The sequence below is a fragment of the Glossina fuscipes genome, unplaced genomic scaffold (genome assembly GCF_014805625.2).
Source record: "Glossina fuscipes isolate IAEA_lab_2018 unplaced genomic scaffold, Yale_Gfus_2 2, whole genome shotgun sequence".
NCBI lineage: Eukaryota > Metazoa > Arthropoda > Insecta > Diptera > Glossinidae > Glossina > Glossina fuscipes.
In genome coordinates, this window is record NW_023998416.1 from 33,790,245 (window position 1) to 33,808,255 (window position 18,011).

The 18,011-nt window shown below is 34.1% G+C and overlaps 1 protein-coding gene across 19 annotated transcripts in view; it reads right to left on the reverse strand.

Moving 5' to 3' along the window:
- LOC119634163 (nesprin-1) overlaps positions 1-18,011 on the reverse strand; it is a 161,356-nt gene that overhangs the window by 74,462 nt on the left and 68,883 nt on the right. For all 19 annotated transcript variants that reach the window (XM_038028159.1, XM_038028154.1, XM_038028153.1 and 16 more), the window contains 2 exons: positions 15,196-17,978; positions 11,450-11,755 (listed from right to left, as the gene is read on the reverse strand). In XM_038028159.1, coding sequence (XP_037884087.1) covers positions 11,450-11,755; positions 15,196-17,978 — 3,089 coding nt within the window. The remainder of the gene's footprint in view (positions 1-11,449; positions 11,756-15,195; positions 17,979-18,011) is intronic.

The following is an 18,011-nucleotide window of genomic DNA, read 5'->3' on the forward strand; positions in this document are numbered from 1 at the left end:
GCTACCCTTCAATGATCTTAAAACCTCGTCGAGAATTAACATTATGCGGCCAATGTTCATTGTCCAATTTCAGATGATACCACTCAGGCAATCAACGACTACTGATTTGGTCACGTTTCAAGGCGCGATAGGGTGGCGCGTATTGACTCGTCTAAGGCGGTTTCAGGAGTTTTGATAAACTACTTCTCGACGTACTACGTAGCCTAACATCGTACAGTGTCGGTCGATATAATGTGTGCAGAGAGTTCACTTTACTTCAGTTCAGTTCACTTTTGCGGATATGAGCATAAATTTACCGAGCTTGAAGTGCACAAGTGAAGACGCAAGGCAGTGAAAACTATTACATTGTGAAACAAGTAAAAATACTGCGCCATACAACACCCTAGCTGGTCATAAGACGAATTTTTATAAGGGAAGTGATCGAAAAAGTGATAAGAACCAAACTACTTGCAGTAGCTTTCGTTCTTGCACCAAAACACGTCAAAATATCTTGAAAATTACGGCCTTTAGGTTGACAAGACGAGCGGACAGACAAGCTTACATATATACAAAGACTGATTCCGAGTCGATCGGCGTAATACTTAAGTGCTCCTGGATATTGTGTACAAAAACAGCAAAAACTTGGTATACTCTTATACCACAAGTGATGTAGGATATAAAAATTGTTTGCGTAAAACGTAATGAGTCAACTAATTAATAGCTGTATAGCTACGTTCATTAGCGTGTCGAACGTTAAGCAACTTTTCTTTCTGAAGCGTCGCTACTTTAAAACGAATCTTTTAATTTGTTAGAGCCCATTGAATGAAGATATGCTTCTACTATATGGTTTCCAAGTTATCCTATAATATGTTGCTTTACTTTTCAATGACTGAAAAGCACCTGTTTCAAAAGAATGGTGAAACAATATTTAATGTAGCGCATTTTCTACCGACGGTTACAAATTTGACCCTTTTTTCTGAGAGGCTCCCCTATGACTTTCTTACCTAGAGCAGAGCTGCTCTTCTGAGAGCAAACACAAACCATTTTTGGGTGCCCGTCACAACAATCGCGCCAATTGTCGAAGGGGCAATAAGTCGTCGAATGCCACCCTTATTAGCTACAGGGAGCAATGTGTGGGGGAATAGCGTATCATAGTTCACTGCTGCTTACGTTCCCTAAGAGAATTCGGGGACGTAAGGGACGTAATCATCTTTAAAACAATTGGTATCGCGACTTTTGTTACATTACTTGCGTTTGTCGGTTCAATTCCTTCAGCTGTTCATATCGAAAACGTTGTACGTTTCAACTTGATTCCACCAACAGCCGACTCCGGTATAGTATGAGGCGATTTGCTTATCAACTGGAAGATTACGTAGCAAGTATAGCTTGGAATATGACCATTTTCCAAGCTCATGTCCATACGAGAACAGCAGTTAATCAATGAGAACGAACCATTACTAGATTTGTTGGAGCGTGCGCTCTGAACTAATTAATTTCGCTAACATACCAAATTTCAAATACCATTAAAAATAGTTTCCATAAGCAGAATTTGAATTTGTTTAGTTTGCTTGAAAGGTAGTTTTATATTGATTCATGAAATGCCCACAAAAATATTTTCTTTATTTTAATATGGACGGATTAGGCTTTCAAACCAACTATATCTCAATTGTACGTATTTAACATGAGCTCTGTTAAGTCGTTAACAGAGATATGTTAACAGAAATGGTAGGTGTCTTTACTAGTTAAATTCGAATTTATCTTCACACCCTTTTACAATTTATGTTATAAAAACAAGCAATCGTTATTAAAAGATTTGATTTGAACAGGATATAACCTCGTTATTCTATTTCCCTCGTTCTCGCTCTTTCTTTTTTTTTTCTTTTTTTTGTTCATTATAAATTAATCATCTAAATTTCATTCGTATGCAATTCCATGATTTCTTTTTTTAAAGCTATTTTTAGTCGTTTTATTACGTAGTTTAATAAATTGAAAAAATAAAATTATATATTTATAATATTGCACACATACATGTATGCCATTTATATGTAATATGGGAAATTAAAAAAAAAAAAACGCCGGCTTGATAAGTGACAGCCGGCAGTAGTACCGAAGTAGGTGTTGGTGGAACATTTAACTGCAATTGAATTGTAAATAATTACAAAAGCAACAATTGATACGAAAGAGTATTAGGTCGAATTTTAATTACCCCACATCGCTACGGTAGGCAACCTCCGCCTTTAAGTGTCCTTTCCTGTTCAGCTAACTAATGGAAAACAATTACAGGGAACCCAAGAATTACCATAGGTAAGGCTACCTGCAGTCGCATAAAGATCGGATAGTTATTGACGCGCCAAAAAATTGTTTCTTTAAGAAAAGGTAAGTAACAATTGCAAACTCAACGAGCAAAGGCATTATAGTTGGGCAAGACCGCCACTAAATATCCTACATTTTCCCAATATATCGATACATTTTCGTGATAGCGCATGAAGAAAATTATATATATATTAAGTCATACTTTTCACGATAGTCATTATATGTAAGAGGGGGACCAAAATGTGAACTGACGTTGTCTGATTGTTAAAGATTTTATTATGCATTAACTGTTGTTCTCCTAAAAAGCTACAAATTAGATTTTGTTGCCAAATGAAAACTCACTTTTCAAGAGAGCCATGATAAAGGGACGAATCCACAAAATAGACTTACGTGATCCAAACATACTATGGACCTTCATCTTACAATAGACTAAGTTTTTATTAGAAACTGGAATAGAGTCGAACAATAGACTCGTATGGTTCAAATTTCGCAGAGTTCATTTTTATGTCATACTACTATTATGGACCGAGTAGCCATAAAAGTTATACGATCTAGCCCATTTTCAGTAAAGCTGGTCTTTGGAACCAAAATGGGAAGGTGCTTAAAAATTCATGAAAACATCTCAAAAATTGCGACCTGGAGATTGTACAAAAAAAAATATATCGCAGATATTGAACAGAGAGACGAACGAATAAGCGTAAATTGATTCAGAAAATGGCTGCGTATCCGTCGGTACAATAAAAGACGGGTGCATCTTAAGTTCTTCTAAGTGTACGATATAAAAGGTCACTAATTTCTTGCAGCTAAAATGAGAAGAAAGATTCGCATTTTCCAAACTTTGTAACGCAAGTCTTCTTTTCAAAGGAACTTCAAATTTTCATCCGTTTTTTACACGATTCTGACGTAAAGCCACTTTACATTTTTCTTGCGCTTCAAGACTGTCAATGGTTGAATAACATTTCTTTTCCCAAAGTTTGTCATCACCATGTAAATTTTTTTTATCAACACAACGCCTCGCTTGGTGTGCAATTATGCTCAGAAAGGTTAAGCATCCGATTTTCCGGTTCACATGGAGGAAGTTATTGTGCCGTAAACACAAGACAGAAGCAACGTTTTGCTACCACGCAATATATACAAGTAAATTTTTTAGAATACGGGGGAACAATTGAAAGCCTTTGTCAGGTATGGTTAACCGTGGCTAACAGTGTGCGAGGAACATATACGTCACTATTAAGAAGTTTATTACGAGAATGTAAGGCTTATACGACTGGGCAATCGCATGCGAAGGCATACACCACGAATTGATAATCTAATCTTGAGCAATCTCCACAATAATAGGTAGCCATGTCGAGACTATGGGAACCACACCATAATTTGCAATACTTTCTTGTCATACCAAAATACCGTCCGAATCATACGTTGTAGTTATGGTTTCTCTGCTACGTAAAACAGAAGAAAAAAAGAGACACTTTTAGTCAAAAAAACGGAACAACAGAAAACTTTCCAAATTGGAGATACACAGTAGGCAAGTGTGAATAGGTCCATCCAAAAATTTCTTAAGCATAAAATGGATCGGTGCATAGACAAAATAACAATTGAAGGAAAACTCTGCCATTTTGATAAATTGACTTCATGTCGTTGGTTATATTCAAGATTCGCTTAAAGGCGAATGTAATTTATTTAATGCAGTCATGTTTCCTATCTTATCGTAAATGGTTTATAGAAATTGAACAAGTTTACTATTTGTGCGAAGCCCAAAGGTCATTGCAATGAAAATAAATTATTTATCATTGCCATTATTTTTAAAAATAATAGAATTAAGTCTTGAGGAACTTGTGTTGATTCTTCCACTTATTCCAGGAGAGATGGTAGGAATTAGTTTTTTTTTTTCTTGCGTAAACTGATCTTAGCCAAGCCAATCTATCCACAACTTTCCCTGCCATCTCCTAAAATGTTCGTCTTGTATTCTTCCCTTTATTTATTTTCAGATTAAGTTCAGAGTTAACTATATCGGCTGGAAAAATATCTTAGAACGCGTGTTGTACAAGGATATATCAAGTTTGTGCAGATGCATGCAAAAATCCAGAAGAACTTCAAATAGAACCCCTTCCTATTATATCAATCGATATAGAATCGTTTTCCTAATCCGTCCGTCTGCCCATTCTATATATTTATGTTCAACATATGCAAAACATTGAAAATATTTTGGATCGTATCACTTTTTCCACCACTTCCAGTTGCCCTATTTAGAAAATTCGTTGTATGAATAACTTGGTTGCGGCCCTTCGGGGAGTACTCGTGGTGGTTGTGGTTGGCGAGTTCCTAGCTAAAATGGAACAATTGAGTGCAGCTAGGCCTCGCCATTCACCAGAGTGGGGTTTATTGTTCCATACACAATAAACTGTTCTGGACTCTGGTGCTGTTTAGGCCCCTACTCTGTGGGGATTGTCTAACTCGCCAGGGGGCGTAGTACGCTTAAAAGTGGCTTGGGCCACCGTGGGGTTAAGCCTTTCAGGCAGGAACCCACGTTAAACCCTTGCCACAAAATTCTGTATGAATAACTGCATTAACCTAATATTTTTATATGTTTTTAAGATTATATTTGAAAAGCGGTATTTTGGAATATTTTTGGGCACCAAATATAATTATATATCTAGTTTGCATCTATTACATATATCTAGTAGCAAGCAAATATGTATATATATGTATATTCATATATTTAGCCATGAGTTACGATGTATATACAGACTGATAATCAAAACATTTTGAGAATGTTAATCAACATTTCCCGCTAGCAGTGAATGTAAAAGATCAGATAATGAGTTGAGAATCTCCCTTCTTTTACATCCGCTCGCCTATGAGCGGTTAAGAAAAGCCTAACTGAAACCAGGATGTGTGGAATGTATAGGGCATAGAAAATTGTAGAATTCTGAAAGTAATCAACGAAACGGATAGCTGTTCGCACTATACAAATTATTCGAAGCTAAAACCAAAAATATGGAAACCCCCATTAAAAATATATGTGCGTATGTGGTGGCGGGAGGAGGGAGAGGTGTACTAAAATTTAATCAAATTTATAGACATAACGGTTGTTAAAATTTTTTTATTATAAATTAATGATTTATTCGGGACTGCGTCGGGGTTCGGCTGTTGCGGGGAAAATATTTCTAGAGCTAGAAATGTGATTTTTTGCATAAGTAATATTAATTCAATTTAATTTATAGCTCCATAAAAAAAGTTCGTTAAAATAAACGACCTGTTTTTATACGCGAACTAAATGCGATAAAAAATCATCTAAAATTTTCAAATTAATGTGGTATGTGATATCTTTTAAATTGTAAGCTAAGGCGAGAGCAAAGCAATGACGTGCGTAACTTTTAAGTCCCTTGATCAACTTGGCTATCAACCTAAAGTATGGGTAAGTGTTTAGTGGCTCTTGCTCAATAGACTACGTCTTACTGATGTCAAGTTGAGCAATTGAAAATGTTTCATCTTCAAAATATATAACTTGATCGGACAGAAGAATACATTGTTTACAAATCCATCCAAATTTTAGAAATCTGCTGCGTACATGTTGCACTTATATGACAATTACTTTAGAAACTTAGGAGAAAATTAGGAGTTCATAATCGAATCGCAAGTTGAAGCTCATGGGAATAAGTGACAACCGTAATTTTAAACGAAAGGGATGCAAGGTAAAAGATAAAATTAGGAACGCTTTAATACATGTTTAACTTATATTTTTGTGTATCATTTGTTGTATTGTCTTATTTTCCTTTCTTCTTGACAATTTTTCGCGTAAAATGTTTTTTGTTTTGTTTGCGAAAGGACAATTGCTGCAAATATAGAAAAAGAGTTTTTTTCTTTTTCCGGCTGTACGAAATATGATTTTGGAAACAGATGCAAGAAACGAAAGAAGGTTCATAGTAGATCTGCGACAATAACCCAAAGAACAAGAAGGTCGCGGCTCGCCATAAAATATCCTCCATCACTTTGCTTAGTAGAAAAAAATTGCGTGATCGGAACAGTTTTCAATGCTGTTGGTCAATGGGTCTAAATACATCGGTGTATCAAATTTGCAAGACAATGCTGCCAGAAAGAGTGCTTATACCAAGACTATAATACCAGATATGAAAGTTTGGATATGATTCAACGCTTCCTCGTTGGGTAAGACGGTGCGTATAGTTCACCTCTAATTATTTAACACACACTCGATAATCAGATCTCGCACGCCGTTTCCAACATAGTATCTTGCAGCACTACCACTCCTACTTAGTTATGACTCAGCACTCATGGTATTAGAGTGTGTGGACAACCTGGCCGTGGATCCCATCGTTTTATTCTGTACTCACACAGGCGCATCTGTTAAATTTTGTGCCTCCATGGTAACTGAATTCTTAGCAACGAAGTCTGCAAGTGGATGACACTCTCGGTGACTTCTCCACTTTGGTTTCCCCGTCTTCGGCTACAATCGCACATGCAAATAACTGACGTGGAGGAACGGTATTAGATATGGTTCAGATCGGACCACTTTTTCGACGATAGAATGGTGTAGGATATTTAATAGGGAGCCGTGGTGCACTATAGGGCTTACACTTTTTTGTCTTATAACATGGACTTAAGATTGTTGTCAAGAAAAGCTCGTAGCTTGAAATACTTCCAAAATAATCTTTTTATCAGCTTGCTAGACCATAGGAAAAATTGTATTGTAAGGGCAATAATAAAATCTTCCAAAAGGTATAAGGTTAACAGTTTAAACTCGATTCCGCAGTTGTTAACCTAACAAATAATGTTTAAATTAAAAAAAAATATAATTAATTCATAATGAAAATAATCATAATTTATATGAAACGCTACTTATTTTCCACTATTTCTTAAGCCATCCTTTTTCTACTCGCTTACGCTTTGCGGTTAAATTATTCATTATTCTTCTTATTCAACCGCACAAAGCTTTTCCCACTAGATTAGCAGTTTACACTCATTCATGAATTCATCGTTCTATTGTTGATTTACGTGCAATGAATTTATGTAATTACACACATTTTTTTTTTTTTGCTTTTAAAATGTTTAACCATATTTTTTTTTTTAAATTGTTTGTCTTTCCTCTTGAGCAATTAATTTTTTTTTATATTTATATTTAAAGCTACTTAATACGACCGTGAACTTGAGTATTATCGCGGTTAAAGAAGAGATTCTTTCTATATGTATATGTATATGTCCATATATATACATATATATATATAAATAAGATATATTATCATAAGACAAATTACACAAAAAGCAAAAGCCATATGTTTACTATATAGATATCAACACAAGTGGTTTAAAGTTTAAATGCAGCCGCAGTCGAACTCTTAACAAACAATCCCTGGATATCGTCGTAAGCGATAAAAGACAGCAATTAGATTAAGAATAGATTAAAGTTGATATCGCTAGATCAAGGAATCCAGCTGTCAGATAGTATTAATTACGTGCTTATAAAAAAATGGAAAGAGAAAAAAAGCTAACCCTTTAGTCAAAGTTCGTTCACTCTCCTAACTTTTTACATGATTTTACAACAACAACAATAACGCATTAAGTACAATTGAATGGTCTGACAATATTCGTTTTTCCAAATAAGTAAAGCAAAAACGATTGCGAAAGCAAATCAAATTTTATAAAAACGGCTGAGATCACAAATTCTGCTGAAGGAAAAATTGTGACTGAGTAAGTAATACGCAAGAAAGACACATTACAACAACAACTGACAGCCTACACATGCAGAAATTTATTAGTTTTTGTACCTTTCGTACGTTTTTCGTTTTGCTAAAATTTTATTACAGTTAAGCCTAAAAATGAAAAACCGGCTTTTTTACCAGAGTTTATTGCTAATAAGATCACTAAAAATGTGTTAAAAATAAAACTTTTAAAGCAGCCTTAGAGAGAACTGGACAGAACTGGTTTTAATAACAATAAACAAATGTACAAAAGTCATTTTCACTTTACAAAGAATTTGAAAAACACTCTGCCATCAAATAAAAACGAGTAAAACATAAGTTGATCAATAAGAGGGCGGGCGACCTCCGATTTATGACTTTTTAAAATTCATCATTTATGTTACAAATAAAATACCAAAAATTGTACCTTGTTGCCCCTCCATATGAAGGCGTATTTTTTTTTATTAAGAGTCTTCATATGGTAAAGGAGGTTAAAATGCCACCTGACATAGGGCTGTTTAGCAAAATTAATTTTCTTGTCAAAAATCTTATTGTTCCTCAGCCATTTTCGCCCTAGTGTTGAAAATTAGCCTTTGATACCATATAAGAGACTATATTTTTGGTAAGAAGTCATAAAAAAAATTAAACCTAATTCCCATATAAAGGCTCAACACTTTACTCAATATGTTCATAGGGTCACAGAATAGATTTAGAATGAGCAGCGACCAATCCTTCTGAGTTTTAGACTGTACCAGCCTTTAAACGATGATATTCCCACCATAAGCTTGCAAGCTATTATTGTTTTCATGACTCTATACACGCAATTCAGATTTTCTGCTTTGTTTTATCAAGCCGGGTAGTGACTATAAGAGATGATATCTAAAAAATAGACCTACGGGATCAACAAGTTAATGCCGATTATTTTCTGACGACGAATGTCTATTTTGCAACAATTTTTTCATTTCATTGCATCCTGCACCACTTGTAGTACTAATAGAGATTACGCTTATGCGGATGTATGCAACATACAGAAGAGCTTGATATAGATCAACCTCTTATTATACTTATTGGTTTAGAATCACGTTTTAAATACTAAATCTCACCTTATCCGTCTATCTGTTCATGTTGTTTAATTGTGTTCAACCAGAAATTTTTGGCGATATTATGATGACGCAGGTTTTATTGAACCCGCCTGAAATGTTTTGACGCAGATACGAACGCTACTGAAAATGATTCGGATCAGACCACTTTTTTGACCATTTCAGGCAAACCAGGCACTATAGAATATGTAGCGCATACAAAGTCGTGGCCATGCGAAAGCAATCTGCAAATCGAAAAGGTCTTCTTCGCAACAACTGCAGGCTGGCGCAGGGTATTTAATGATGGGCTTTTTTATATGTTTTCATTTATTATTACTATGATTATGATTCATTTTCATGCACATTTATTTTCATTTATATTATATTAACAATAAAGCCAATGGCACGCAGCTACAAGGTTTATAATTCTATGTATAATTCGACTAAAGGGCTACTTGCTCCATAACATCCCTAGCTTAGAATGTGGTCAATTTTCTTCTGAACACTTTCGAGGCACCATCAATGAATTTTAAAATTAGAGGTAACACATTCTAATATCAAGCTGCCGATAGCATACGATAAAACATCGTTCCGCCAAAGAAGTATAAATATGTTGTATTAATAAAAAGGCGTTCCCATTTGACCTTGCATTGAGCATTGTTGCATTAAAAGGTTGGTTCTTGCTTAGAATATTAAAAAAGAACTTCGAATATTATCACTATCTGAATTTTACTTGTCACAAGAGTAGTCATGTTGAAGAGGATTCAAAAAATTAATTCATAGAAATTTTAAAAAAGCACATATATTTTTCGTTTAAAGAATTTTTCAAATTAAGCCATTATATGGGGAATGGTCATACAGTTAGTTCGATCCAATCCCCTTTTACAGAAAGGTTTGTCTTTTTAATTAAACCTGTTGGTTGAAAACAAAAATAAACGGAAAGATATTAGGCAGACAGACAAGTTTAAATTTATTCAGAAAATAATTCGAAATCGACTTGTGTAGTAAAAGATGAAACCATACACAATCTTCCTAGCAGTTACATACATGCACTGAAATTTAATATACCCTGTTTCACAAGTTATGGGGCACGGCTGCATTGGAGCATTGCATCGTGTAGTAGAATAAACGTTAGTTAGCAGACTCTAACGTCAGTGTATATGAGCAGAGAGTGATAGCTTTTAACAGCTAGCACATATTTTTCGTCCCTCTGGTATGTGTAAAACTATAATTTCTATTTCAAACTTGACATACGAGTTTCAACTGTGGCTTTTCTGGGAATGAAAATTCGAAAAAGTATTAGGTGGTGAACAAGGCAAACGAACAGTTGGCTTGCTAGTAAACTTTTCTTTATACCACAAGTCAAACGTCCAATTTCATATACTTTCCTTGAAGCATTATAAAAATTTTTTTAAAATGTTTAATAAATATTCGCTTTATATGATTATTCTAAGTTGCATTAAAAGTAAGTTAACATACCATACTAATTTACTAGCCACTTCCCGTAATGAAATTATTGAACTGTCATTTATATGTCAGCAAACACATTTACTCTTGCTACTTTGACCATTTCAAAACCAAAGGTACAGACGAAGCTGATTAAACCGAACCAATGCTAACACATAAATAAGTTATAAAAGAGCCATTTTCTAAACGTTTACATCGTAGAGACGCCGCTAGTAGTCAAAAAGCAGTTTTTTGTCTGTGATTTGCCTGACTTAATAAATAATATTGCAATTGTTCCTTTTGAATACCAAAATTGATGCAAAGTTAATATAACATGAAAAGAAAATATGTTGTTTTCGCCTGATAGTGTAACATACAACAGGTCCTTGAATCTAGTACTTTTCTATGGTTACTTCTTCTCTACCGAAAGTAGAGAGATTAAGAATAATCAAAAATTTTTCGTAATTACTCCTTTTTTTAGCAACGGTTTTAATACAGATTTTCGCTAGTTTCTTATACATTATTTGCTTAAATTTTATCCTGCATTCTTACACATCCACTTTGCTACTCCTCTACTGCAACAGTTTAACTGTAAAAAATCTGCCCGAGTGGCCGAGTAGGCAAGTCTCGACTAGCAACTCAGAGGTCGTGGGTACAAATCTCAAATACGGTAGAGTTTGTAATAAAGCCGAAAGCCTTCGAAGCTAGTGCTTTAAGACTGTAGTCTTAGAATATATTCTCTGGCTAAATTTATAATAATAATAATAATAATAATAATAACTGTAAAAATCTTCATATGTTACATAAAGTATTAACGGTATAGTTACATAAAATATTAACGGTATTAATAATAAATAAAAATTTTTAAAAAATTTCTTTAGAATTTTATCGCTACCTTTTTGCACTTTATACATTCTATCAGGTGCTTGTACTCACCTGAATAACATGCTTTGTCTCTTCCAAATGACGTCGTGATCTTACCACCGGATCAACATTTCGGAATTTATCCGATAAACGTGACAGAGCCTTCTCCCAAGCGAGTAGACGATTTTCGAAACTATCCCACTTATCAGCGATCGTTTGTAATTTGTCAAGGCGCTGTTCCAAATTCTTAATAAGATCTTGCCATAAACGATTCAATTGTGCGTTATCCTGTTCGATTAGCTGACGATTGCGAGCATCAGCTTCTCGTATCAAAGCCTGAGCCTGTTGATTAACCAGACTAATGTCACTGGTTTGGCTCTGCAAAAGTCAAAATTACAGACTCGTATTTAAGCAATAGCATTGGCATAAATTTATGTAAAAATTTTCGTTGAAAAGGAAAATAAAACTGACTGCACATTTTCTGCAAAGTTCTTCGACATTACTAAGAAAAAATTTAAGAAATTTTCATTAAATTCAAGGGTGAGAGAAGTCAATGGGAAGCAAGCCAAAATGTCACATAACACATAATAGAAACGTTATCCCTGTTTGCTTACATATATATATATATATATATATATATTATTATAGGTACACAGATACGTTGATGCAAATATCCGCATATATACATATATATATATATATATATATATTTTATTTTCTAAAGGAAATTTCACCATTCACTTCTGGTTTTTAAACGAAAAGAAAAAGTCGATTTTTCCTTACTTTTTTACTTTTCTGCACGCGCATATACTTACAAATTTTAAAATATTCACACTCACCTAAAATACACTTGAAATACACAATATATTTGGTTTTCTTTGCTTTTTTTCTTTTTTATTAAAACTTCTGTTTTATGTTTTATGCCGTAGTGTTGTTTTAATCAATTGTTTTCTTACTTTTTCTTTATTCGTTCTTCTAATTTGCATATAAAACGTAAAAAATGATGTCGACGCTTTTCTTGTAAAATAAAGAGAATTTTTCTTGAATACTAGAAATTTTTTTCTCAATTCACCGTAAAAATCATTTTTAAGTTTCTATTTTTTTTATCGATTATTATTGTTATTGAATGTTACACAAACATATATATGTATATGTCTTTTTAGATTTTATTCTTTATATTTGCTGATGCAGATTTGCCTGATTAAAATATAAATTTCATATATATATAGATATGTAAAAACACTATTAAGAAACTGCACAAGGAGCACAAAAAATTCACTTACAACACTGTCTGAAACTCACCATTAAAATGAATTCAGATTAAAGTACATTTAGTAACATAACAAAATGAAAGCTCGAATTGGAGAATTCAATGAGCTCATTATTAATTTTTATTTTGCTCTCCAAATTTCTTCTTCTCTCATCTCTAAACGAAAAATTACTCTCTCTATTATGTTTTGGACGAAATGGACGTAAAATCAAAAAAATAAAAAATCCCTTAGAAGTATGTGATTAAAAGAGGAAAAAAGAAAGAGAATTTCAAAAAAGAATTCTTATAAGAGTTGAGAGAGCATTTTATAAATATGCCGGCAAAAAACCGAAGCACAAAATTTGTGCATTAAACCATTACTTTACTTTATTTTACTTTACTAAGATGTTGTGAGAAGAAATGAAGGAAAAATAATATAATATTTGTATAAAATGGACTTTAGGCATTTGTCGGTATCGCAAGCGTCAGCATAAATTTCGCATACTTGCAATCCTATTGATGGCGGCATTCGACACTTGGTAAATATCAATTTTTGTATATACTTTGTTTGTATCTTCAGTACATATGCATGCATATATGTTTATTTATTTACAGTTCGTTTTATTTAAAATGAACCCTACGAACATTTCATTAATAATTACAAAAAATGATATTATTGTAAATTCATTGAACATGTTTTTATTGTGAAAACGAATTTATGAATGGTTTACACAGCAGCATTGAATAAATAAATAAAGAAATAAATAAAATGCCTTTACTTCATTTAAAACTTAGGAAGCAAACACTGCTCTACCATCTAACTCAAATACTTACGAAGCATATGTCCAAACGGCAAATATCAATTACAGCTACTCCTGTTTTGAGAGCGAATATCAGGGATTCCTCTTAAGGCGGGTGAAAAATCTACTATTGTTATTTATTTACACGTTATTTTAATTTTGAACATTGGAAGATTTATTCTAATTTAAAGAACCAATAGAGATTTTAAAACTCCCTTAACATATTGAAATATTTTAAAAAGAAGTATATGACGAATATATTTATGAGAGGCAATAGAAATAATATTTTCTTTTTAAAGCATAGTCGGTTCAATTTTAAATAATTCCTAAACGAAACTGAAGGAAACATTTTGCGTGTAGAAGAGATTTTATTATATTTTTAATTAAAATGTAAGGTAACCTATTGTTATACAATGGAAATAATTGATCAGAAAATGCTTGAAGAGGCTGGAAGAATGACTTGATCTAATTAATTATTCTAATGCTTTCAATAGTTAAAAGACTCGAAATAACGTCTTGGAAGAATGTTCTAATATTGAGAGGGCGTCAATGTTTAAACAGAATTCAGAATATCACCCTTTTGAGCCTGTCTTAAGATTCGCTTTATAACTTTTACGGAATCATCAAATCTACATTAGCTACTTTAGACTTTTCGAGATATGAAAGAATATCTATTAAAATTCTATTTATACACCAGCAATCATTGCTAGAAATTGTACATATCTTCGATAGTATTTCTAATATAAAAAAATTCATTTTTCCTGATACACTTTCGAATCCCCCCCCTTTATTGTTGTAATGCGCATATCTCTAGTTACATATTCTTCTGATCGAATTGTGATCTTCAATTCAGTAATTTTAACATTTGCTAACAAAACTATGAATATACTGAACGCACTATATCTATTTCTATACGATATAAAATTGGCTCATATCTACCGTGTAAATGAAGGCGTGACTGTACGTCATAAATATTTAAATACCAACAAAAAACATTTGCGTAACTTTTCAGCGTTTAAGGCGAAAATGCTTAGATGTGCATAAATTTGCAGACATTTATTCAAAAATAAACCGGGACGGACACACGTAAATCGTCGAACGAGTCTGATTTGGTGGCAATTCTATTGAATTGAAAGAGCGAGCGTCGAAAAGCCGGTATGTTTGGAATAAGTTGGAATAAGTTTGGTTAATTTGCTTTGTCTCTTTGCACAGTAGCAGTAATCCAAAACAGAGAGCGAACTCTCAATTAAGCAAAACGTGACATATGCGACACTCACCACATATACCACTTCTCATTCCAATTATAGTAAATACTGCTTATAAATACTTAAGAGTGAAATTGTATTTTTAAATAAGAGAGAACTGTTTTACATGATGGAAGGAAAGAGAAAGATATGGCTAATGGCGTTTTGCAATTGCAAATATTCCTACAAAGTATTTATATGCAAAATACTGTAAATTAAAGAGCAAAAGCCATACGATATTTAAGAGTCCATTAAACTGCAGTTATCGTAGAGACAAAAAACTACTTTCTGGACAACTTTTACCGGCCGGTAAATAAAAGAAAAAAAAACCAAAAGCATAGACATATTTACCGGTTATTATAACCTATTGAAAGCAGTTAAGGAATTTTATGAAAGTAGTTTAATCCAGTGTAGGTGGTGGTCCTAACAATCATTCATCTATATCACAAGACATCCATTCATTTAACGTATTTACCGTTTGCAATTTTCGCCTGAAATTTTCTCTTTAGAAAGTCATTTACTTACCATAACATTTCCCATGGCATGTGTCAGCTTTTGTATATTGAAATGTAGACCAGCCAAGTTATTTACCGATTCATCAGGGAATTTAGTTAATTCAATTGTCGTCTTAACACGTTCCATTGACTGTTGATATTCACGAAAACGTTCGTGCTCTCGTTCCAGGTCGGCTTGTTGAGTTTTAGCTCGCGCCAAGACATTAGTAAGTTTCGTCTGAAATTGTGCTAATTCTCCAGATAATTCGGTCTGTTCATAATTGTTAAGAGATGGCCAAATTTTATCGGCTGCCTCTTGTATTTGTTTATGAACTAGACTTCGCATTAGTGCTTCATTGCCAAAGAAAAGTTTGTGTTCTTCTAAATCACGCATTAAATGTTCGTAATCTATACCATGCTGACCGCATTGCAAACGATCTTCGGCTTCGTGTAACCAAGCATTGAACTCCGCTACTAGTTTCATATAAGCCAAACGGGAATCACGATTGTTGATCATATACTTTTCACGCTCAGTCATTTCAGGCGGCAAGGATGACACCAAAGAACGTCCTTCGGAAAGCATTTCCAGTAAAGCACCTGGCATACCCATCTCTGATTTAACGCTTCCATTGATTTTATTGAATTTATCTAAGTATTCTTGAGTTTCGCCGCAAAGTTTGTGATGCTTTTGCAATTCGTGCTCTACTGAATCGGGATCGCGATCCAGCAAAGGCCGTGATTTGATCACTCCTTCAGTGTTATGCAACCAATCTAGTATTTCCATTAGGTCAGTTGCCATTTTTTTGTGATGTTCAAGTTGTATTTGATGCCTTTGTCTTTGCTGTTCAACCGCCTTTCTCAAGTTACCCAATTGATTTTTAAGCGATTGCAATTGTTCGGTTATGCTATTCTTATCTGCTGCTGTACCTTCAGATGCAATTTTTTGTCCTTTATCGTTAGCCGAAGCTAAAAGTCCTTCACATTCTTGTATTTTTACTATGACATCATCGTATTTATTAATTTTCTCCTCCAAACTATCGGGAGCATTTTCGATGTCTACTAGTACGTCAGTATATTTCATAATAAATGCTATGATTTCATTAATCAATGCAATGAATTGTTCGCGCAACAACAATAATTGTCTCAAATGAGCCAATTGATCTTCGATTAGTTTGATCATGTCGTCTTGTTGCGACAGAATACTTTGCAATTCAGGTAAATCATCTACTTCCATATCACCCATGCTGTGTTTACTATCTTTCAGTTCCTTTAAAATGCCTTCGTAGGCTCTTAGGAGTTCTTGGACATCTTCAATCTTGGCTCCAATGGGCTTATTCAATTCTCTTAGGCGTTGTTGTATACGATTTAAAAATTCCATAAATTCGGCCAATTTCGACTTTGCATCTTTGTATTTTTTAATATGGTCTCCCAAAGTATTGACGCGGTTATTCAAAGTTTGCTTAACTTTGCCAAAGCGATCTTTCATGCTCTTGATGTCATCATTTAGTTTAAGTTTGTCGGGATTGCTTAATGAAGGCGACACGCCTTTGCCTTGTTCGTTGATATCATTTAAAAGGTCGTCCATATTTTCTGCCTTCTTTAATAGCTTGTGATAGTGCGCAAGCTGTTCTTCCAAAACTGGCAAATTCGATGTACGCAAATCTCCTTCGGTGGCTGTCTCCATTTCATTTAACCAATCAGTCATTTGTTTCATTGACTTTTCAAAAGCCTTTCGTCCCTGCAATAGATCTCCCAGAGTTTTAGCTCTATTGCCGCATTCATCTTTGAGAATTTTATAGTCAGCTTCAATTTCGTCGAGAATCTTCTGTAATGATGCTTTCTCAGTTTCAGGGCAATCTTTCATTATGTTAACCGCCTGACGTTGCAAGTCGCTTAAAACGGTATCATTAAATTGTTTAGCCTCGTCATCGAAACGTTTATTCTCTTGTAGCTTGTTTTCCACTTCCAAAGCAGTCAAAGGATGATAACCGGGCAATTGTCTAACTTTTGATATTTTAGCTTTTAACCAATTACGAGCTTTCTCTAAATCATTTTCGAAAATCTTACGTAATCTGGTAGCTTCTAATGCTTTTTCCATTTCTAATTTAAGAGCGGCAGAAAGATTCTTCTGTTCTGTATTCAGATTGCGTAACGCAGATCCTAATTGAGCATATTCTGCTGGCTCCAATTCCGATTGCATATTTGCAATCCGTTTTTCTAAAGCATCAGTTAGAGATTGTTTACTTTCGGCCTCTTTCATTATACTCTTAATTGTGTGTTGCCTTGCCTCGCCGGATTTTGGTTCATAACCCAATAGAGCTGGTGTTTGAAGACTTTTTAGAGTCTCTTTCACCCAATTCTGAAGTTGATCAGTCTCAGCTTTTATCGCCTCCACGCATTTGTTAGTAACATCCAGGAGTTGAGCTTTGCGATCGAGTCTTTTGCCCAAATCCAAATACCGGCGATCGTAGGACTTCATCTGTTCTTTTACTTGTTGACCATCTAAATTGCTAATAATCTCGGCTACTTGAGCGGCTTTACTTTTTAAATCTTGCAGTTTTTGAGGACCTTGCTCTTCGTATTCTTTCTTAACTTCGGTAATAGCCGTCATTTTTTGAGCGCAATTTAAGCCGGAGCCCTTATCTAAAACATCCATGCGCTTGATTAGAGAATCAAACCAATTGTTCATATCTTGAGCACTCTGACGGTAGCTATCAATAATGTTTTGACCAGCCTTCTTTTTGGCTATGGCGTCCATCAATTGAGTTTCAAGTTTATCAATCTTGCCAATCAGGTCGTTTTCGTCATCCGCCACTAAAAATAAAAATAGACTCGAGATAGATTCAA